This window comes from Micropterus dolomieu, unplaced genomic scaffold, assembly GCF_021292245.1.
Source record: "Micropterus dolomieu isolate WLL.071019.BEF.003 ecotype Adirondacks unplaced genomic scaffold, ASM2129224v1 scaffold_335, whole genome shotgun sequence".
In the NCBI taxonomy this organism is placed as follows: Eukaryota; Metazoa; Chordata; class Actinopteri; order Centrarchiformes; family Centrarchidae; genus Micropterus; species Micropterus dolomieu.
Genome location: NW_025744323.1, coordinates 1 through 23686, shown reverse-complemented (window position 1 = coordinate 23686; position 23686 = coordinate 1). Strand labels below are relative to the sequence as shown.

The following is a 23686-nucleotide window of genomic DNA, read 5'->3' as shown; positions in this document are numbered from 1 at the left end:
ACATATGATTAAAATTATAGATCGTTGCATTCTTTGTAAGTGGGCAAACCTGCAAAATCAGCAAGGGGTCAAATACTTTTTTCCCCCACTGTATACTATATCTTAACTTAGAAGATGGAACAGCCTGAACAAAAGCTATGTGGGATTTCTTCCACCATATATTAGTCATTATTAAACTAACTAACCCTCTATAGTAAACTCTTTCTCTACTAAATAATTCACACTAACTAGCAAGATATTTCTAGCACTGTACTTGTAAAGCTTGGTGCTTTCTCTTAAACATTTCTTAATTAAGATGTATTTGTAAATGCAGCTGTAACCAGTCAAGTGGCACTGGCATAGGAAAATGTTGTATACTTAACTGGAGCGAGAATGATCTTTTACTTCCATAACTTTTCTGTAACTTTCTCTTCTCAGAGTAATCTAAGATTATCGTATGAACACACAGTGACACCTGTTCCACTGGACCATGGATAGATTGGAGTGTGTGTTTGTTGCGGAGGGTGGGGGGTTGTATGGGGGTGGGAAGGCAAGACTGGCTGGCTGGCTTATCCAACTCTCAGCCACTGATCTGTTGGACTCGCCCTCAGAGAGAGTAAGCCCCGCTAAAACCTGCCCTGTGTTGTGTGTTTGAGCATGTACAGCCCACGTGAGAGCAGAGCTGCTCCCTGCTTAGGATTATTCCTCTGGGAATAGGCTGAGTCACGCTACAGAAGACCAGACAGATAGAGACACAGAGAGAGGAGGGGGCTGGATGGAGATTGTAATGGGTGCCTTTTAAGATGGGTGACACTGACAAAGGAAGAGCTTATGAATAGTTTGATCTATACTGCTCTCTGCCAGTGATCAACACCTTCCTCCTCTGCAACTCATTCCTTAGGCTAATGATGATCCATTACCGTATCCACTGACAAATACAGAAACCCATGCATCTGAAAGTCACTGATGTTAGAGGCTGTACAGTTTACTGTATGTCTGATCTTTAAACCACAGTAAAGTATTTTCTGTAGGTACTGTCAGACATCACTGCATTCAGTGTCCATTAACTTGCCCTCATTCTCTTTTCTCTTACTGTCACTTTCTCTTTTAGATCAAATTTCCCTTTAATTCAGGTATTGTAACATAACCTGCTGCATTGAAACATGCACAACATCAGCTATCCGTTCTTTACATTATCAAGTTTCAAATAGAGGAAAACTCATAAATGTCCGTGTTTAGAGAGATGTCTGGTACGGGGAGACAACACTCTGACGACAGACAGAATAATTAAATCTCATTGTCTGTATGATGCAGGATATTAGCAGCTTCTTTGCAACTGTTTCGAAATGAGGTTAACCCACTTTGTGATATTTTCATCTGGTTCAATGCTAAATTTAGCTTGTTGAAATGTGGGAACTTGGATTTTACTTTGTGCATTTTAAGGATTTTAGCTGACGCTCCAATTTAGAGCGACTCACAGTGAGCGTGCAGGCAAGGGTTCGGAATCTTGATCAAGGACGCACTGACAAGGCACTGTGTTGATTATCTCACATTATCTGTTGTAGTTGAGGGGATAAGGGCTAAATTCTTTGACTGCCATACTACACACAACACAATCTGGAATTAGTTTATTTGCATATTTCTCTGAAAATGGTTATTTCACTAGAGAACACTGCCAGGGTCACTAACAATGGCCTTGCTAACCAAAGATTTTATCTCTTTTCTCCCCTTTCCTTTCTTCTTCTGTGTCTTTAAGGTGGTCTTGGTGCGGTGGAATGAGCCCTTCCAGAAACTGGCCACCTGTGATACAGATGGAGGGATCTTTGTTTGGATCCAGTATGAGGGCCGCTGGTCCGTGGAGCTGGTCAATGACCGTGGAGCGCAGGTAAAATACATTACACAGAAATGGGACATATTGATTATATCAATTAAAAGTGCATTTTTACTTAGGCTTGTTGCTATGTACTTACTGTACTGTGTTGTGTTGTACTGCATTGGCACAGAAGATAAAGACATAAAAATAGTATTCATAAAAATGGGGTGTATATGTAAATAGCTAGTTGAAGTGCAATATAGAACCGTAATGGAAGCAAAACAAGCATCAGAAACAATACAGAAAAAGTAGTGATTTACACAAGGATGTCCATGAAAATAATGGAATGTCAATCAAGTATTTGCATCACATAGGGGGAAAAAATGTCCCTGACATTAAGAGTGCCGTTTTTAAATAACTGCCAAGCGAACATAAAATGAGTAGGCCTAATCCATCAATCACTGTCATCTGCTGAGCTAAGTCTGACACATTCTGAGGGCATCTTATCTTTTGTGATCAATTCACTTAGTATATGACAGTCTAAGCAAGGGCCTCTCTCTTCAAATACATGGTATAAACAGTTTGAAATAGTGTTCTTTTCACCTGGAGGTTAAGGTTTAATTTCAAGTACAAGTGTTTATATTTAAACTGACATTAGCAGAGGCAGTCATTATTTCTGTTGATGGAGACCCTTTCATTATTAACAGTCTGCAGGAAGGCATGTGTTTTTAGTTCACTTTGTTCTGTGGTATTCTGACAGTACTAGTCACTGTTAATACTGGGATGAAACAAAAAATTTCAAAAATGACAAAAGTAAGTGAGAGTGTAAATGTCTTGCTAGAGGCTTCTAGAGGCCTTGCTCCTTTTTACATCTCAAAGTCTTTTGAAAACTTTTAATCTTTGCCACCATTAGAGTGCTGTCAATGATTAGTTGAGTAATTAAGAATTTTTCTATAAAATACTAGAAATATTTAATGCACCAGACCCCAAGATGGCATCCTCATATTTCTTGTTTCTTTTGACCAACAGTCCAAAACCCAAAGATAATCAGTTTACTATCATGTATGACAAAGAACTGCAGCTTTGTGTTATGTTGCTCAACTTATTCATAAGTTGAGTAGTTGATTCAGTTCTTCATTACAAAATGACAGTTAAAATGAACATCAGAGGCTGCTGCGAGAATACACAACAGTTTAGGTGTATACAAAGGTATATTGTTCTAATAACTATCAACTGTGCTTTAAAAGAATCAAGCTAGCATCCGTCATGATCATCATTTCATCATTAACTATTGTCTGGTGCCCTCTAGGTGAGTGACTTCACCTGGTCCCACGATGGCACCCAGGCTCTTATCTCTTATCGTGATGGCTTTGTCCTAGTGGGATCAGTCAGTGGGCAAAGACACTGGTCTTCCGAGATCAACCTAGAAAGCCAGATTACCTGCGGTATCTGGACCCCCGATGACCAGCAGGTAAAACACACACACACCCACAGAACAGATAAACACACACACACCCACAGAATTGTGATGGGTACGACTTTTCCACCCAGCACTATGCCAGCTTTTGAATGCTAATAGATGTAGAAGTGTTAGGTTTTCATTTGCCACTTTTAGTAAGTGAACTTGTCATTCAGAAGGCAAGACTGGTCCTGAGGGGAGATCATCTGTGAGTGACAGCAAGCATCCTCTGACTTGAATGGGTTTTGGTTTTGTTAGGCTGTGATTTTGCTTTCATGCTGTTAAATTGTCAGCTCAAGTTGGACATTATCAAACATTCAGTCTATATATGTGTCTGTCTTTGTTCATCACCTTCATCCCATTTATGTCTATTTCTCAAAGTTGTTTTCCTTGTGATACGCATTTCTCTTGGCTTTGTGCTTCCTTTTATCTGTCATCTCCTTTCTATCTTTGTTCTGTTGTCTTTGTGTTACATTTCTGTCAAGTCTTTGTCTTTCATCTTCCTAATAACCCTTCACTATTTCACTCTAGGTGCTGTTTGGTACTGCAGATGGACAGGTGATAGTGATGGACTGCCATGGGCGCATGCTGGCCCATATTTTGCTGCATGAGTCGGATGGCATCGTCAGCATGTCCTGGAACTATCCCAGTTTCCTGGTGGAGGACAGCAGTGGGAGCGACACGGACTCCGACGACTACTCCCCACCACAAAGTAAGTTGTTCAGGGTTTGATCTGAATAGAAGGCACTTTGTGGCTTCCTTCAGCACCCAACTGAAATAGTGTAGACATGATTTAAGAGTATAACCTGATGTAGAACTGGAGGGCAATACAAGTTTTCCAAGTAAAGAGTTGTTTCTATAGGGAGTATAGTGCAGAGGTACAGTAGTCCAGTTCTGCTGCACAGAAGAAGGCAGATGCAGGATAATCAGTGAGCTTCAACTCATATCCTCTTTTACCTCCATATTTTAATGCTCCATCAATTCTTCCTCATGCCCTTATTCCAAGGGGAACTATAAAGATTTCCAGGTGGGGGCACAAACTATGCCTGCTAGATCTGCACTACATTATCATTGGTATCCTCGACCCCTCTGGTATTCTCATGAATCTTTTAGACTCGGAAACAGGTGTACATGAACTGTGCCCGGGCCTTCTGTCAAGTCATTAGTTAAATATGCAGATCATATTATCAAAAGAGAGAAATGATAATTGATAAATTAACAAATCATGAAAAGCAACGGCTCAGACCATAAAATATTTTCAGTTGTGTACTTCTGAACTACAAATGGAGCCAGCCATTAACTCTCTCTATGCTTTTGACTGTCTTTGTCATGTTTATATACCTGTCTATTGTCCTGTTTAGTTGTACATGGGTAGAAAGTCACAATTGGCATGTTCTTGAATAAAGAATACCTGTATACTCACTATCCCTCAGGTTTGTTCATTTAATAAAGGCTATGGCAGATCTTTTAAATAATGGTACAAGCAGTTACACCTCCAACATTTCTGAAAAAATGAAAACCATCCCAGAATATACACTAGTGGTATGAAAGAATCACATTATAGTTTTGTCTAGCTACATGAAAAAATGTGATAAGTATGGCAAGTTGTCCTAGCCATACTGTGAAAGAAAGATATTTGTGATACTGATCTCACAGGCAATGGGGGCCATTTAATGAAGCTTCAGGAGTGGGAAGATGAATATTAACTGTTTCCCACTTCTCTGCCTGTTGTGAAGACAAAGAGGGAGAGATGCATTAAAACAAAAGAGTGTAACCAAATGTAAGGTGGGTGGGAGGCTGCGGTGAAAGATGTAGAGCAGGAGGTGACGGAGGTTGCGTAGTGAAAGAGAACTCTCCTGACATTGGGCAGCCATCAGCACTGGACCTCCTGGTTTGCTCTTACTGGTGCAGTAGCTGTTGTCATAACAGCAGCAACCGTCACAGTGCAAGTGTGTACGTCACTAGACTCCTCATGTGCGGCACACTTAACGGTATGCTCAAGTGGACAATCACAGCCTCTAACCGGAAAAGGGGTGTATTGTCTTGAATGAAGATACAATGTGAAAGATCTATTCTGACTGTGTTTTCAGTGGTGCTTTCTTTAACCAAATCCCCTAGGACTCTCCTAGAATAAGTTTACCTGCACTGTCAAGAATATAGCCCTGGTACCTAAAATGTGATACCTCCATTGACTGCATGCTATAGTTAGCATTTTGTCCAAAGCTGCTCTCATTACCAGATACAGATAGATAACAGTTGAAGTGATAAACATCTAATCCCCACTTGGAGATTCCCCTCCATCTAACTTATTTTCCAATTGTCATGATTCAAGTATTTTTGTTAATCCTCTAATGATGCAAGCCATGTCAGCTTTTCTAGAATTGGCTTCCTGTGCTGATATACATTAGTAGTAATTAGGAACAGTCCACATAACAACCTAATTTTTATTGGTTCCTGTTTTGTCTTTTTGCCTCCTTTTCTCTTGAGCTTAATTAGTCCCAGTTGCTAAGGCTGTATTGGTGAGGGTCTGTCCTCCTCCTGCTGTTTTTCTCCCTCCCTTCACCATGGGCCAAGTGGTTAAGCTGAAAAGTGCTTGCATTAGCTGGAACACTGATTATGCTCTAACTCGCTAATTAAACCAGTCAATAGCAATTGATTGGCCACAATAGAAATTATCTCTCAAGTCGACAACCTGACTTGAGACACCAGGCCGCTTCTTCCTCTGCCTGCCAGATCACTCTGTCATGATATATGATGATGACCCATTATCACTGCACAGCACACTGCATTTACAGCAGCATTATATATCTGATTTAATGCAACTTCTATTGTAAACTGATTACTATAGGGAAGTAGTAACTGTTTTGGGCTGAAAGTCAAAAACAGAGGTAGTTATTTAATTTGTGTTAGTATTTGGGTCATTGCACGACCATGTGAAAGGACAGACTCAAGGATGTTTTAATGGGAAATATATGGGTGATTGTCTGGAGGTGTTTTATTTATAGCAGTTTGACTGAAAATGCCACTTGTTTGTAGCTACAAGTGCAGCAGCGAGATGCAGGGAGTGTGTGTTAGTGCAAATATGTATTCTTGGGAATAGGACACAGCGGTATATCACTGAAAACTGCCAAGGATGTGGAACTGTCTTTGCCTCTCTCATAACAGTCCCCAACTACCTCTAAACACAAATAAACAGAGAGGGAGAGTCTTTTATGGTCCACTCTAGAAATGCATATTAGTCATCTCCTCCTCTGTAGGTTTCCACTATGATACCTCCATTTATGGCTGAAACTAACGATTCCTTTCATTGTCGATTTATCTGCAGATTATTAGTTTGGTCTGTGAAATGTCCCTTTTGTCCAACCAACACCAACAAACCAAACAATATTTAGTTTATTATCACATAACTGAAACTAGGTCATGTTTGGCATCTTTTTTTCTTGAAAAAAGAATCAATTATCAAAATGATTGCCAAATTATTGTCTTTGGATTCCCTGATTCAATGTCAGGCTAGATCCTGGATGTAATAAGCCTTCATGTTATGTATTCTATGTTTTGCAATATAAAGTTAAACCCCTAGATGAAGTTGATTTTAGAATTTCTTAAGTGCACAGGGGTGTAGGATTTTAACACTAGTTGTCCCATTGGTTGACATCCACTATCATGGATCAGATTACTTAAATGTAAAACATGCAGGCAATAGTTTTGTTTATAGCTGAACAGTTTGCGGTTGATACCATGTACTTTAAACTGTCTCTGACCTCATTGTGTTGCTCTCACACTGCCTGTTTTAAGATGCTTGTGTTGTCCTGTGTCTCTTCTCAGTGCACAGCCAGAAACCCCTGCTGACAGTCAGCTTCACCTCTGGAGACATCAGCCTGATGAACAACTACGATGACCTCTCTCCGACCCTCATCCGCACGGGCCTGAAAGGTGTGTGTAGGTGACTCCTCATTAATGCATGCCCAAGTGTTCCAGCAATTTTGTCTCTTTTTTTTTTGATTAATTGCTTTTCCTGCTCACCTGTTTATACTTATTTAAAAAAAAAAAAACAACACATGTCTCAAGGAATTTTGTATTTGTCTTTTGTCAAAATTAGCTGTATATGTTAGTGTTCACAACATTATGCTTTTTGATGTGCTGTAGATGTGGTGGTCCAGTGGTGTTCGCAGGGGGACCTCCTTGCAGTGGCAGGGATGGAGAGGACCCTCCTCTCCCCCGACCCCTCCTGTCCTCCCCCCACCAGAAACGCCATTGTCAAGTTCTACAACGTTCGGGGTGAACACATCTACACACTGGACACACCAGCACAGGTGATCATTTAACAGTGCCAGACTTGGCTAACGAGTCACTGTACTCGCTTTTTTTGGTAACAAGTCTTACCTAATTAATGTAATTTATAATGTGTCTCCTCAACCTTGCATTTTATGTATTTTACTTCCCTGACTCAATGATTGGACTCTACATCAGTATACATTTGAAGACCTTAGACCTCTTGACTTTTTGGCTCATCTGCCAATGGCAGGTAAACTGAGAAAATTTACCAGTTAAAAATATTTTTACTGGTCGTAAAACTGCATCATGTGTTATTTGACTAAAAATAATTACCTCACGCTTTAAATATGCAAAATCAAAATAATCTTTAGCATCACTTTAACAAGTTAATTATGAATAGATAAAATTGGATTTACAACTTTTATTCTGAGCTTCTTGAATAAAAGTTCAATCAATTACATTGTTTCACTTTAACTATAATTTTCCTACATGTCATCATCAGACATGTCTTTGTCACCCCTTTTCTAAACGCCCTGCTCACTATGATCACTGTGTAGTGTGTGAAATATAGCCAACCCCAGAGTCCGATAGGTGCAATGGAGGTGAGGGTGTAAAGTAACTGTAAGAGCCAATATGCTACCTGGAAGCAGTGAAAGTTTTCGACCATACGCATGCGCACATATACAATGAAAATTGTCAATGGAAATGGATAAAAATAAATTGAAACTAATAGTTTTAACTGCAAATACGGCTTGTACATTCATCAATCACACAAGGTAAAAAGGTTCATCAATTACTCAACCCCAGGACAGCACCTCAGGGGATTAAAGCCAGGGCTTAGCCTTTACAGTAACAGATTAACATAAAGTAACAAAGTGAAGTTACTAATATAAATGTGGTTTTAAATTTAGAAACTACAAAGCACTGATATGTAGCATCTGTTAAAAACTTGATTTTACAGAAGTAACACAATCAAGTTCTATGAGATAGCCAACGCTGAGTTGATTGCACATTCTGGGATTCAAGGTGTTGCAGCATGTGTCAAACCTTCCAAGATGATTAAAAGTATAAAAGTTATTTGAAGATATGCCTGCAAAGTTCAAGAAATAATTTCATCACAGCCAGAAACCTTAACATTCACCCATCTTTTATGCTGAACATTAACCTTTTGAAATGATTTGGTGCAGTATGCAGTAAATTGTGACAAAACAATCTTAATCCTCTCTCCAATGTATCTTCTCCATCACCCTGCAGCGCCCCATTACGACGCTGTGCTGGGGTCACCGGGACTCTCGTCTGTTCTTGGCATGTGGCCCGGCGCTCTACGTTGTGCGAGTTGAGCACCGCGTTGCCAGCCTACAGCTACTCTGCCAGCAGGGCATCGCCACAGCAGTGAAGGAGGAAAAAGATGTTGCCAAGCTCACCATGCCTTCCCGCCTCTGTTCTTATGTCACTACTGCTTTCGCCCCCACCATAAAGGTAATGCAGAACAGGAGGGTGTTGGATCCATTTTAACCACCAAAATAATTGAAGACCTATAACAGTGCTGTGATTGATGTCACCTTCTGAGACAGCAAGTCATAATTTGACTGAGATAAGCCCAGGCAAAGTGTTGTTTAGCATAACCAACTTGAATAGCAATAAACTACACAATAACAATATACAACCCCATATTTTCTCTTTCAGCCCCCCATCCCAGATCCCAACAACATGCGTGATTTTGTGAGCTACCCAACAGCTGGAAATGAGCGTCTGCACTGTACCATGAAGCGTACGGAGGATAACCCTGAGGTGGGGGGGCCCTGCTACACTCTGTACTTGGAGTACCTTGGAGGTCTGGTGCCTATCCTCAAAGGCAGACGCATAAGTAAACTTCGTCCTGAATTTGTCATCATGGATCCCAAGACAGATGGAAAAACAGGTAAAACTGAGCTTTTGTCATACTGGCAACCTAACAGAAGATAGTTGTCCTGTGTACGATCTAAATAGTAAGACTGTGAACATTCAAGTCAACTGTTTTAACATAAATACAACATTTGTATATACCATATATGCTAATAAATATAAGCTAATAAAATTGAGCTTTGCATTTATGGAATATATTTAATAGGAGTATGTGGGAATGATTACATACAGTGTAAGACTATTTTTTTTTAAATCAGATTTTTCTCATTCTTTCCATTTAAATGGGTGAATTCTAATAATAAAATATTAGAAAATGTTACTCCCATATAATTTGTTTGGTGCGCTGTTACTGCTCTGTGCAAGAACCAAAATGTATTACTGCTAAATGTATTCCTCTCAGACATATTTGTCTGCTCCAGTACTTTTCCAGCTATTTGAGTTTCTTGAGTTGGCACTCAGAGCGACTATGTTTTAGTCACATAGGGCAGACTGGGCCCATGTTAATTAAAAGCTGCTTAATGAGGGCTCTGATGGCCCCTGGGTTCCTCATAAATCAACCCGCACCGTCCCCACGCAGTGATAAATGAAGCCAGCCATAAAATGGTTCCAGCCCATCCACACTTTAATATCCAACAAATAAATTAGCTTGACCTAAACTGGAGCAGCAGTAGTTCACAGACTTCATGTGAATAATGAAAAAGAAAAGACTTGAAACCACTGAAACAATGGTTTGGACAGACTGGGTCTAAATGTTAATCTGTAGAAATGGTGGAAGATTGCTGCTGACATCATGTTTTGTAAAAATTATGAAGATTCCCTCCTGCAGGTTGTTAAAGTGCATTTCTGCATTTCTCCTCTCTGATTTAGACCACATGGTTATAACCTTCTAAAATGGCAAAATAATTTAAATTACGTTATTTTGTATTTAACATACATGCTAGACATTTGCTGCATCATTGTAAATAAGAGAACAAATAACACCACATATTAGCTGTATTTAGTAAAATTGATCTTAATCTACACATGTATAATCTATTTACTAAAATTTACTCCATTCTTTCCATCCTCCATCTTATTTTCTCTCTTCAGATGAGATATACGGCAACAGTCTGATATCTGCCATGATTGACAGCTGTAACTGCTCAGACTCCAGTGACATTGAGCTGAGCGATGACTGGGTTGGCAAGAAATCTCCAAAGATATCCAGAGGCAGCAAATCCCCTAAACTGCCCAGGTAACCCGAGACCTGACCAGTGTGTACTGCAGCATGCCTTCTTTAACTAACATTTCCTTTTTTGTGTGTTTGACATTTGGTTCTTTGACCCAACAACTGTCCATGTGAAATGGAAAAGAGATTGTTTGGTTCTCTCCCCACAATATTAAATAAATCAAGTCAAGGTGGCTTGGTTTACATATTTCATAACGATTCAATTTTTTTGAATTAAGAAATAATTTTTGTGTCAATCTAGATTTTTTTTTTTTTTTTAAACAGTAACATGATTATTCAGTGTTTATTTAGATTCTTCTGTCACAGCAGAGAAGCAAAGAATGCATTAAGATGTCTTAGATTGTTGTCACTCCTCACATCCTCCAACACATCAGAATTAAATAACTTAATAACTAACTTTCTAACTTACTTTTTAATGTGTTTTAGTGTGACATCCCAGCAGTTGAAATCTTCCTTCCTATATATTCACCCTTTTACATAAATGTCAGATTCCATTGAAATGTTCTGCACTTGAGTTTTGGTCCACTGCATGCCTAAACCTTCTTTTTTTTATTTGCTACTTTCTCTGTAGAGACTTAGTTTGTCCCTTTACCAACAGGATCAACATTGATCCCAGAAAATCTCCCAAACTATCCCGTGCTACACAAGAGATCTCAAGGTCGCCGCGGTTACCTATACGGAAACCATCGATTGGGTCACCTAGTCTAACACGGAGGGAATTTCCCCTAGATGATATCACTCAGGTAAAAATCAAATGATTTGGGATTAATTCATTATTTTCCCCTGGATGTAGCTACACTGCGATCACCTATCGCAGTGTAGATTGTGTGTTGAGGTGTGGGTGCAGTATGTTTTGATGATAAGCTCACACGTTTCACTTATATAAATGTATTTATTCTGTACATTGTTTAAATGTTTTCATAGAAAATAATATGATTATCTTTGTTCCTGTCTTGCAGCAAAATTACCTGGCACAGGTCACATCTAATATTTGGGGAACAAAGTTTAAGATTGTAGGGCTTGCCAATTTCTTGCCAACCAATCTTGGTGCAGGTAACCAAACGACAACTTCCTTGTTTCCTTTAGCATTGAATGAATAAAAAAGTAATTAATTTAATTAGTCCCATTTCTTAATTGCCTTTTTAAAAAATCATTCTTACCCTGTCCCTCTCCCTGTAGTCATCTATAAGACAAGCCTCCTTCATCTGCAACCAAGACAGATGACCATCTACCTGCCAGAGGTGCGTAAGATCTCCATGGACTACATCAATCTGCCAGTCTTCAGCCCCAACGTGTTCAGTGAGGATGAAGATGACCTGCCTGTCTCAGGCCCTGCTGGTGGTGCTGATGACAACCCGCCCTGCACTGTCAACATCCCTATTGCCCCCATCCATAGTCCCGCCCAGGCCATGTCCCCCGCACAAAGCATTGGTCTGGTCCAGTCACTCCTAGCTAATCAAAATGTTCAGCTGGATGTCCTAACAAATTCCACAGCAAATCCTGCTGGGGCTACTGCTAGTGGGTCAGACCAAAGCCAGGACACCATCCTGACAGCCCAGTACACGGTTCCCACCAGGTACTCAAGTCCTGGTCAGGTCATCTTTGGGGGACTAGAAATGGGCCGCCTAATGGTGGGACCTCCACCTTCTCATCATCCTTCACAACAGCAACAGCAATCAAGTCACCATCAACAACAGCAGCAGCAGCACCAACAACAACTACAACACCACCAACAAATTCAGCACCACCAACAACAGCTTCAGCAGCAGCAGCAACTCCACCAACAGCAGCAGCAGCAGCAGCAACTCCAACAGCAGCAGATGCTCCAGCACCAACACTTACAACAGCAGCAGCAGTTACAGCAGCAGCAGCTTCAGCAACAGCACATTCAACAGCAGCTCCAACACATACAGCAGCAGCATCAACATCAGCTCCAGCAGCACATGCAGCAACAGCAACAACTACAACAGCAGCATCAACAAATTCAGCAGCACCTCCAGCAACAGCAACAAATTCATCATCAACAGCAATCGCAGCAGCAGCATCACATGCAACAACAGCAGCACCACCATCAACTTCAGCAGCAGCTCCAAATTCAAATTCCTGTTCCCTCTATGTCATCAGGACAGCCTTCAGGTGCAGCTGTGCACCAGCTCCAGTCAGGGGCGCTGCAAATACAGATCCCTCATCCGCCTGTTGATTTAGTGGTTGAGAGAGCAGTAGGGGGTGAACATGAGCACCTACTGAAAATTAAAACTACTCGTTCAACTCCACAGCTGGCTGAGGGTGATACAGTGGTGTTCAGTGCTCCTCTAGAGCTCAGTAAGATGAACCCTCCTCCCCCATACCCCGGGACAGTGGCTGCTGCTGTGGCCGCTGCAGCAGCTGCTGCTGCTGCCTCAGCATCAGCCTCCACTGCTGCCTCCAATGCTGCCTCTGGAACAGGAGGGGGCACTAGTGGGACTCCTCCTCCTGGTGATCCTGGGCTGAAGAAGGGAGAGTTCCCACTTTATCCTTCAGGGCAGCAACAAGCTCAGTACCCCACACCACTGGGATATGAGAGGATAACAACATTTGACAGCAGTGGGAATGTGGAGGAAGTATGTCGTCCACGAACACGCCTTGTCTGCAATCAGAATGTCTATACACTCCAGGGACCTGGCAGCTCTGCCACTCTCAGGGTCACCTCCTCGTCATCCTCTTCCTCGGCTGACAAGAAGATCCAGCTGCCCTACACTTCTGCCACTCTCAACAGACTCACTGCACCACGCTATTCTATTCCCAGTGGAGACCCGCCCCCATACCCTGACCCAGCCAATCAGAATAGTGCTGTTGGCAGGAACCCAGGACAGAGGCTCGACAGCAGCCTGATCCATGCCACTCTCAGGAGGAATAGCAGAGAGGCCGCTCTCAAAGTTTCCCAGATGCTGGAACCGCCCAGACCACTGCCTCCCAAGGCTAAAAATAGTAGTGCACTAGCAGCGTCGTTCCAACAGAGGGTGCCAACAGCCTTATATACATGTAGTCAGTGTAGCAGTGGATCCAGTGTTGGAGGCACTGCCTCAGGGAGCGCTAATGGAATAGCAGGAGGAACAATTATCAGACAGGATTTCCCTCCAGGGAATGGGGCTCCACACAGCACAGTTATTGTTCACTCCAACAGCACTGCTCCTCTGGCCTCCCAGTCCTCTTACAACCTGCTGAGCTCTTTTGAAGGATCTGGGGCTGCAACAGGAGGAGGAAGTAACAGAGACAGGGGTGATTATGTTAATTCAGCATTTACTGAGGATGAAACACTGAACCAGTCACTGAGGCATCTGGCGCTAGGAGGAAATGATGCATCAGGACTGGTTGTCAAACGCCCACCTCCTTATCAGTGGGACCCTGCTGCCACAGAGGAGGTGTGGGTTCCTCAGGAACGGACAGCAACGCTGAATCCCACTGGCCCCCCTGGCCCCCACAAACCACCCCCACTTATTCTAAGCCCAACTCAGCACTTGGATGTGTCCAGGCTGCCTTTTGTCCTCTCTCCAAAGTCCCCCACTAGCCCCAGTGCTGCATCATTTCAAGCTGCTGCAGCAGCTGCAGGCTACCAAATCTCTCTCCAATACCCTCCAGCAACTGCCTATTCTGGAGCCCAGCTCCAGCCTATTCCAGGGTCACCACGCCCCTGTTCCTCCCCAAAGGAGATGGTGGCACCAGTACCCTTCTCACAGCAGGATGCAACCCTAGTCTTACCGCCAGGTTACCCTGCAAACCTGGCAAACCTAGCCTGCTGCCCTCTCCCACCCATGTATCCAGGAGGAAGTGCTTGTGCTGGGCTTCCCATTCCCCCAATTTCCCTTCACACTCCTTGGGGTACCTATAACTCTTGCCCGCCTATGCCCAATCCTGCAGTGCCACTACCACCCAAAGCCTCCCACATGGCAGTTGACAAAAATGTCAAAAATGTCTCTCCTCCTCCCCCACCCCCTCCACCACCCCCTCCACCACCACCAGCAGAGCTGCAGAGCCACGGAGGATTACAAGAAGCCATGGCAGAGGCAGGGGAAGGTTTTCAGGAGGTGCTGTCCTTGACTGAGAGCCCTCTGCCACAGCGGTCTGAGAAGTTAAGCAAGAAGAACCGCAAGCGGGCGGATGGGCGAGCTGAGGAGGCTAATGTGCCACCGTTGGCTGAAGGGAGCAAGTCGAAAAAGGAGGGCAGAGCTTTGGGTGATTTTAACTCACTAATCTCCAGTCCACGGCTGGGAGGAAGGGACAAGAAGAAGCTGAAGGGACAGAAAGAGCAGCAGTTGAAGGCCAAGAAGCTGAGTAAGGCCACTGCTAATAGTGAGTTCCAAGACAGTTCAGAAAGTGAGCCAGAGCTGTTCATCAGCGGGGATGAGTTGCTCAATCAGTGCCAGAGCGGTAAGAAGGGCTGGAAGAGTAAGAGGAACCTGAGGGCTGCCAGTGAACTGGACGAGATCAAGTGTCGAAAGGCCAATGAGAAGGAGGACAGAGGGCTGGGCAGCCAGGGGTTTGTGTATGTCATGGCTAATAAGCAGCCACTGTGGAATGAAGCCACACAGGTCTACCAGCTGGACTTTGGTGGGCGTGTCACGCAGGAGTCTGCCAAGAACTTTCAAATTGAACTGGAGGGCAGACAGGTAAGAGAGCTGTAGTTCAAGAAATATCACTCAATGCATGTTATCCTCATAATGAAATTATCATTTAGTATTAGTGATTTGAAATACAGTGTGCAGAAGGACATAATGTTAATGATAGTGCCTTCTTTGCCTACAGTCGGTATTAACTTTGTTTTTCTACACAGGTGATGCAGTTTGGCAGGATTGATGGCAATGCCTACATCCTGGACTTTCAGTATCCCTTCTCTGCTGTACAGGCCTTTGCAGTGGCTTTAGCCAATGTTACTCAACGCCTCAAATGAGATCTCCCCTCACTACTTACCCTGAGTTATATCTGGGATTTAAATGCAATCTGTTGAAGGGGCACAGTTGTTTCATTTGAGATTAATAAACTTTGATTTTGGAGAGAAGACTAAAATCAGCCCTGGTCAGAGAGAGAAAGATACAATCACGCTGCACTAGACAATGCTGCCACTAGAGGTGCATTAAACATTGGCTGCATTTGCCAAGGATGCACTCAGATCTGCTCCATTTGGCAGTCAGTGGCACCTTGCAGTGCATGTAGGGCCAAAGAGCTGAGCTTTGGTAATCACCATGCAAATAAATGCTGCTTTAGCTAGAAGAAGCTTATTGACATGATAACCTATCGGTTAACTGAGAGAGGAATTGTCAAGGTGCAGTTTTCAAAAGACGCAGCAGTAATACTTGAAAAACACACTCTGGAGATCAAAGTAGTTTTTTTTCCCAGAGCGCACAGGTACTACTGGGCACTGAAATCCATTGCTGTACAAACCTTAAGTAAAACAGTTACTACTTTATTATACTGCTTTTGCTTTTAGGATTTTCTTAAATGACTAAACGTGGTGGAGGTTAGGAGGGTCTTTTTTTTGCTCTCTGCCATTTCTTTTGTTACTATCTCAATCTGTCTTGGCTGGAATTGAGGCTTAGATTTATGCATCATTTAGGAGCACTACTAAGAGTTCACACTTTTCACTATTGTGAAAAGTACGTCACTGTTTAAAAACTTGGGAATGTCGAGGAGTAAATATAGATGTGGTGAACTGCAGTCTTTTCCACATGGTTTCCTGGGACTCTGAAGGAAAAAAAAAAATGTTACTACATTCATTAATTTATATGTAAATGTTTTTGGTTTATCTATTCGGATATGAATTTTAACATTATTGTCATTGTTTGTGATATACAATCTTCATACTCTGTCAACATGGTTTTCATCTTACCTGATTTTTTTGGGAGACTGCTGGCTGAATTTAAATATTGCTGTGTATTCTGGAGTAATTCAGGTAAGTGGGGCGTACAGAAAAGCTTTGACTGACATATCCTGTATTTAGTGAATCCTACATATGGTGACATGGGCCCAAAAGAAGTCTGGCCTGGATTGAATAACTCTGGTATGAAGTGATTTGTCACTTGCTGTCACTTCTGTGAAGTGAGTGTGTAGTTGGGAAATGACTTTCCCTGCTCTTAAAGACCACACTAAACATGTAAGCAAGGTACAGGAAATATTTTTGTATATTTCACATATGCCATTTCATACTCTGTTCAGAAGGCATGTAAATACATATCAAGTCATATGTAAATGTTGTTGACTTGGGTGACTTTGACAGATGTCTGTTTGCACCTGTCTCCACTGTGTTTTAAGTTTAATTTCAGGTGTGGAGCGAAGCTGTTGTACTGTTTAACTCAACAGCTACAACCACAACAAAAGGTTAACAGTTAAGCTGAAATCATTGTCACTGAATCTTTGAAGTCAGAACTCCAATGAAGGATGAAGCTATTGAAATCTGTTCATTTAATAAGATGACACTGAAATCTGAAAAGCTGTTTTTTTTGTTTTTTCTTTCTTTCAGGCAGTGAAGCTTGTTTGTGTTGAACTAAGGAGCAGAGCAGGGCCAGCTGGTAGGAGTGTGGGCAGGAGTAAATTATTAGGCACACTGCAAATATCTGAAAAGGGCTTTATTTGAAAAAAGATGGTTGCCCAAATCAGTAAAGAAAGAAAAGGGCAGTAGAATTTAGGCGTGATAACATTAGGTAGGTGTGATAAGGGTCACCTCTAACATTTGTGCCAAAATATACATTTGCTTAAATTTATTGTTGGGGGTAAAAAAGAGGGAAGTTTAACTCTATTCTTGACTAAAGAAATCAGTCACTTTGGCTCTGTTTTGGTCTCTTAATGGATGAGATTATTACATTCTTTAGTGCGATCTTTACATATCACAATGAGATGCATGTCTGTCAGAACGGGATTATAGGGATGGGGATTGGATTTTTTTTAAAAAGTCTCTACTGATTGTGTAAAAAAAAAAAAGAAGAAAAAAATGAGAAGAACATGAGCATGCCATAAAGAAAGTATCCTTCTTTTTGTGTTAGTTGTGCAATATTTTCTTAGAGGAATAAAAACCTTTGTCATCACTTTTTGACCACAGTTTGATACCGTTCCTTTAGTTCAGCATCTCAGTTGCTGGTCTGTACACTTTATTTATGAGATTATTTCCTAAAGGAGACATAGTATCTATACATACTGTATATTGTGGAGTTTTCTGAACGTTTCTTTGTGTTGTTACAAATCTGCTACAAGTTGTGAGATGGGAACGTGGAGGTTGGGAACGGGCAAATTTTCTGTGTTTTCTGAAGTTTGCATTGGATGGAAAAGATGTGAATGAGTAAGTGCCCAGTTTAGTGTAGTCGGTAGACTAGTTATGTAGAGTGTACCTGTCAAGTCAAGGTGTGTCTGTATTCAACTGTGCAGTCTACCAATCCCATCAGTGTTAAATCTATTATCTTTAAACGTGTGTGGTCATGGCTTCTTACACACACACACACACACACACACACACACACACACACACACACACACACACACACACACACACACACACACACACCCCCCGTTCACAGAAGTGTAAGCCACCGAGTTCATGTTCAGAATTGCCTATGGACTTAGGTTAAGGATTTACTTTAAACTGATTTCATGAGAATGACCTGTTTGTAGATATTGTAGGATTTTGGCTTTTCTTTAGAAAAGATATGTGCTTTGTATTTGTAGATGTAGACATAAATGACAAAAACACTTGAAAAGAATCTGAGTCTGATTTGGTGACTGAACGTTTATAGTGAATGGATAGTTAGGCATGCCATGTAAATTATTTTATAATTGTATATGTCACACATCTTTTGAATAAAACGTCATTGTTTCAGAAAAGAAAATCTGTCTGTCTCCTAAATATATGCAGTAGTATTGCTGAATTCCGAGGTGGCGTTGTTCAAACCTAGCCAGAAGTTGGTATAAAGTTTACTCAAGGTGGCTCTATAGTCTCAAACAGCAGACATGTTGATCATAGGCAAGGCACAGGTGAAACGTTGTTGTTTTTTTTTTTTGTTTTTTTAAACAATGGCCTAGTTCCATTCAAGCATCCCAATAAGCCAGGAGTGAGCATGCACAGGACCAAGACCCTGAACTCTTTAAAGACGTACTAAGATTTCTCATGATTTTAAAATGGTATGAAAAGATTTGTCATTGCTCACAATTTTGAGTTAGGCTACAATAGCTCATATTTATGAGAAACATTACCATAATTATGATTTAGTAACTCATAATTATGAGTTGTCTGTGACTCTAATCTTAGTGGCATAATTGCCTTCCAATTTATTGCAATGTAAGTTTTTGTTTTGATTTCTAGGAGATAAAGCTATATTGGGGTCGTCTATTATAGCTTTTCTCAGGACGAACGGGCCCAGTCTCATGATATCTTAGTTTTGGTGTAAGATGTGATTACTTGGTCATCATATAAGTCAGTGTGACTGGTAGAGAGATCTATACAAAACACGCTGTATAACAGGTACGAGTCAATTTGGGATTTTCCACACCCCGACTAGACTCTAATTTAGGTTTAGGTATTTAGCTGATCACTGATGGGTTGTTACAGCAAAAAAGACTCCAATTTCATAGACATGTCAGTCTTTGGAGCCATACATCCAAAGCACTGATGTCTTATTTAATATTGATACCACTGTGGCATCCATGTCTGTCTCTGTCCGTGGTGCTGAAGTCACGTGACCGTCCTCCCGCGTGTCGGCTTTGTGCTTCCGCCCCCTCATCTTTTTTTTTAAACAGGCTTTTTCTTTTCTTTCTTTGAACCGACACAAATGAAACAGCTTCGGCTGCACTTTCGATTAAACGACACAACAACACAGACAGACCATTGTGCTGTTCTCTACAGGCCGCGGGCTGTTTCCCCATCGCCATTTTCAGCCGCCAGCTCAATGTAATAATGGACAACGACTACTCGTCCGGCTTGGAAAACCCTCTGTACAGCGAGCTGAAATACTTCTGTAGGAAGATACAGGAGGCCTACAACGAGCTGAAGGAGGACCTGACACCTTACCGAGATGACCGCTTTTACAGGTGGGTCTCCTGTTTAACACAATGGCAAATCTATTTCCCGCTGCGTTATCTCATGGCCATTTTTGCGTTGTAACCTGTGAATTATAATTTGAATATTTGCACCTTCAGGTAGAACAGATAATCATATTAATGGCCTGCTGTGTTATGATGGTAGATGCAAACGAGAGGTGTTCATCGCTGATATTTATGTGGGATTATAGGAAATCGATTACTTTATTATATTTAGTCAATTTATATTGTAGATGGTACCAGATTAGGGGTTGTCCTGTAATAGATTAGAAAATAGAAAATATTAGCGGAAATTGAAAAATAGTGCAACCATTAATCATATGCATTTTTGTACTTCGCAATAGGCTATGTAGCCTACTCAAATGTTAATGCCACAATTTAAACGAGGGAGAGGCCTCTTGGTTTAAAGGCAACAAGTGCTGTCTTGTGGAAGGGGGTTTAACTGCAGGCAAAATCTGCATTAAATTGTGGCGGCACATCAAATGCCTGCTTTAATTGTTATCAATGTTGTCGTGCTACGCATGCGCGGCTTCTTTCTTTTCACGCATTGGACGTTCAGTTGTTAGATTCAAGATCAAACCATACATACGCCTTTTGCCTAAAAAAATAAATCACAAGAACAATATAAATCGACCTAATGTCTAAAGATAGTGGAGATGGAATGGATGGAAATTCTTGTACAAATCAAGATTTCAATATGGGAAAGGAAACTAGATATCGATCAAAGTAAATATGGAAATATTAACTAACTTTCTGTAAATAAGCAATAACATCAGTAAAAGTCAATATACCTTAAGCAGGAGCAACAGAAAATAATTATTTAAAGTATAACAGTGTGGGTTCACTTTTGTTATTTGTCATAAGGGTTACAAATTGGAACTGGAAAAAATATTCAGGCTTGGGAAGGACTTGGAGAATCTTGCCATATGTATGTGAAATTTACCAACTACAAGATTTGATATGTAACTCAAAGGTTTATTATTACATTGAATTTAGTAATAATGTCTTTAGGCATATTTGATAGGGAGTGTCCAGTTTTGTTAGTATAAACAAACTTCTCTATGTCTCTCCAGAACACAGATGAGGAGGTGCAATGACAAAATAAATGCACCACACTACCACAAAAGGTGCATTGAATATCTATGTCAATACATTTGGAAATGATTGTGTAACATATGTAAATGTCACGCAAGGTTTTAAAAAGGATTTCTCTGATCTTCGAAGTACAGAATTGAAAGGGACATAATCATTATGCCTGTATAGATAATCTAATTGTGAATTTCAAAAAGGTTTCTTTTTGGGTGAAATCTTATCACAGCTTTTACGTTCTTTCCTTAATGTCTGTTATTGTTATCCCACCAACATTTAAACAAGGTACTTGAACATTAACATTTTGATAGCCTAGAAGAGACATTTCAGTAACTCAGTTGTACCTGTGGGAAAAGCCCTTACTCCAGAAATACAGTTTTAGTATTTGACGTGAAAAGATTTTTGCCCTTAGGATGTTGTCATAACCTTTTATTACCTTTCTCATCTAACAAAGACCATACCTCTTTCAGTCCACTTCTCTTTATATATAATTTTATTGTTAACAGTAATATTACTGTTCAAATTATAGTCTATCCTTATGTAGTGAAAAGTTGAGAACATAACACAATTTCCAAGACAGTAAAGCCTGCTGATAGAACCGGCAATTTAGAAACGGTGTAGTTACAAACAATTAGAAAAATGTATAAATTTATTGTGTGATGTATTGCCATAGGTGTCATTTACACTGGGAAGGCTTTTTTAAAGCATAATTTGTTAAAAAAAAAAAAATCTGAAATATAGCTTGCAGTTAAATAACGAATGAACATGCCTTTAGAAAGGTTTATTTGCACATTAAGAAAACATTGCAATGCAAATAAAACATAGAAGAAACAAATGTGCATTGTCCAAAAAACATAACTTAAGCTAAAAAAAAAAACAAGCTACTGATTATAAAGTGACCCAAAAACGTGAACTTTTAACAACTTCTTAACACAGCACTTTATGGCCAAGTTTTCCGTTCTCTCCCTGTGAACATGACAAAAGAGGAGGGAAGACTAAATCATGCCTACATACACTCACCTAAAGGATTATTAGGAACACCATACTAATACTGTGTTTGACCCCCTTTCGCCTTCAGAACTGCCTTAATTCTACGTGTCATTGATTCAACAAGGTGCTGAAAGCATTCTTTAGAAATGTTGGCCCCTATTGATAGGCTGGCATCTTGCAGTTGATGGAGATTTGTGGGATGCACATCCAGGGCACGAAGCTCCCGTTCCACATCCCAAAGATGCTCTATTGGGTTGAGATCTGGGGACTGTGGGGGCCATTTTAGTGCAGTGAACTCATTGTCATGTCAAGAAACCAATTTGAAATGATTCGAGCTTTGTGACATGGTGCATTATCCTGCTGGAAGTAGCCATCAGAGGATGGGTACATGGTGGCCATAAAGGGATGGACAGAAACAATACTCAGGTAGGCCGTGGCATTTAAACGATGCCCAATTGGCACTAAGGGGCCTAAACTGTGCCAAGAAAACATCCCCCACACCATTACACCACCACCACCAGCCTGCACAGTGGTAACAAGGCATGATGGATCCATGTTCTCATTCTGTTTACGCCAAATTGTGACTCTACCATCTGAATGTCTCAACAGAAATCGAGACTCATCAGACCAGGCAACATTTTTCCAGTCTTCAACTGTCCAATTTTGGTGAGCTCTTGCAAATTGTAGCCTCTTTTTCCTATTGGAGATGAGTGGTACCCGGCGGGGCTGTTGTAGCCCATCCGCCTCAAGGTTGTGCATGTTGTGGCTTCACAAATGCTTTGCTGCATACCTCGGTTGTAACGAGTGGTTATTTCAGTCAAAGTTGCTCTTCTATCAGCTTGAATCAGTCGGCCCATTCTCCTCTGACCTCTAGCATCAACAAGGCATTTTCGCCCACAGGACTGCGGCATACTGGATGTTTTTCCCTTTTCACACCATTCTTTGTAAACCCTAGAAATGGTTGTGCGTGAAAATCCCAGTAACTGAGCAGACAGTGAAATACTCAGACTGGCCCCTCTGGCACCAACAACCATGCCACGCTCAAAATTGCTTAAATCACCTTTCTTTCCGATTCTGACATTCAGTTTGGAGTTCAGGAGATTGTCTTGACCAGGACCACACCCCTAAATGCATTGAAGCAACTGCCATGTGATTGGTTGATTAGATAATTGCATTAATGAGAAATTGAACAGGTGTTCCTAATAATCCTTTAGGTGAGTGTAGGTAATTTAGTGCCAAAGAATATGCTAAGTACATACAGGTGCTGGTCATATAATTAGAATATCATCAAAGTTGATTTATTTCAGTAATTCCATTCAAAAAGTGAAACTTGGATATTATATTCATTCATTACACACAGACTGATATTTCAAATGTTTGTTCCATTTAATTGTGGTGATTAGAATCAACAATGAAAATCCCAAATTCAGTATCTCTGAAAATTAGAATATTAAGACCAATACAAAAAAAGGATTTTTAGAAATGTTGGCCAACTGAAAAGTATGAACATGAGAAGTATGAGCATGTACAGCACTCAATACTTAGTTGGGGCTCCTTTTGCCTGAATTACTGCAGCAATGCGGCGTGGCATGGAGTCAATCAGTCTGTGGCACTGCTCAGGTGTTATGAGAGCCCAGGTTGCTCTGATAGTGGCCTTCAGCTCTTCTGCATTGTTGGGTCTGGCGTATCACATCTTCCTCTTCACAATACCCCATAGATTTTCTATAGGGTTAAGGTCAGGCGTGTTTGCTGGCCAATTAAGAACAGGGATACCATGGTCCTTAAACCAGGTGCCGGTAGCTTTGGCACTGTGTGCAGGTGCCAAGTCCTGTTGGAAAATGAAATCTGCATCTCCATAAAGTTGGTCAGCAGCAGGAAGCATGAAGTGCTC

The 23686-nt window shown here is 41.1% G+C and overlaps 1 protein-coding gene across 1 annotated transcript; it reads left to right on the top strand.

Annotated features, from left to right (window-relative positions):
* The first annotated feature begins 469 nt into the window (after nt 1-469).
* LOC123967372 (tubby-related protein 4-like) lies at nt 470-18509 on the top strand. The gene is made up of 13 exons (XM_046043446.1): nt 470-595; nt 1736-1864; nt 3102-3263; nt 3783-3963; nt 7077-7184; nt 7398-7564; nt 8781-9005; nt 9213-9447; nt 10521-10665; nt 11258-11402; nt 11619-11712; nt 11839-15305; nt 15470-18509. Exons 1-13 carry the CDS (start codon nt 470-472, stop codon nt 15584-15586), a joined length of 5301 nt encoding a protein of 1766 aa, XP_045899402.1. The 3' UTR covers nt 15587-18509.
* The last annotated feature ends 5177 nt before the right edge of the window (nt 18510-23686 follow it).

Bases quoted from the DNA above. Each gene is read 5' to 3' on its own strand.
- LOC123967372 (XM_046043446.1), top strand. From the start codon at position 470: ATGGATAGATTGGAGTGTGTGTTTGTTGCGGAGGGTGGGGGGTTGTAT. The intron at 3,964-7,076 runs GTAAGTTGTTCA...GTCTCTTCTCAG, and splicing joins CGACTACTCCCCACCACAAA to TGCACAGCCAGAAACCCCTG. The intron at 15,306-15,469 runs GTAAGAGAGCTG...TTTTCTACACAG, and splicing joins TTGAACTGGAGGGCAGACAG to GTGATGCAGTTTGGCAGGAT.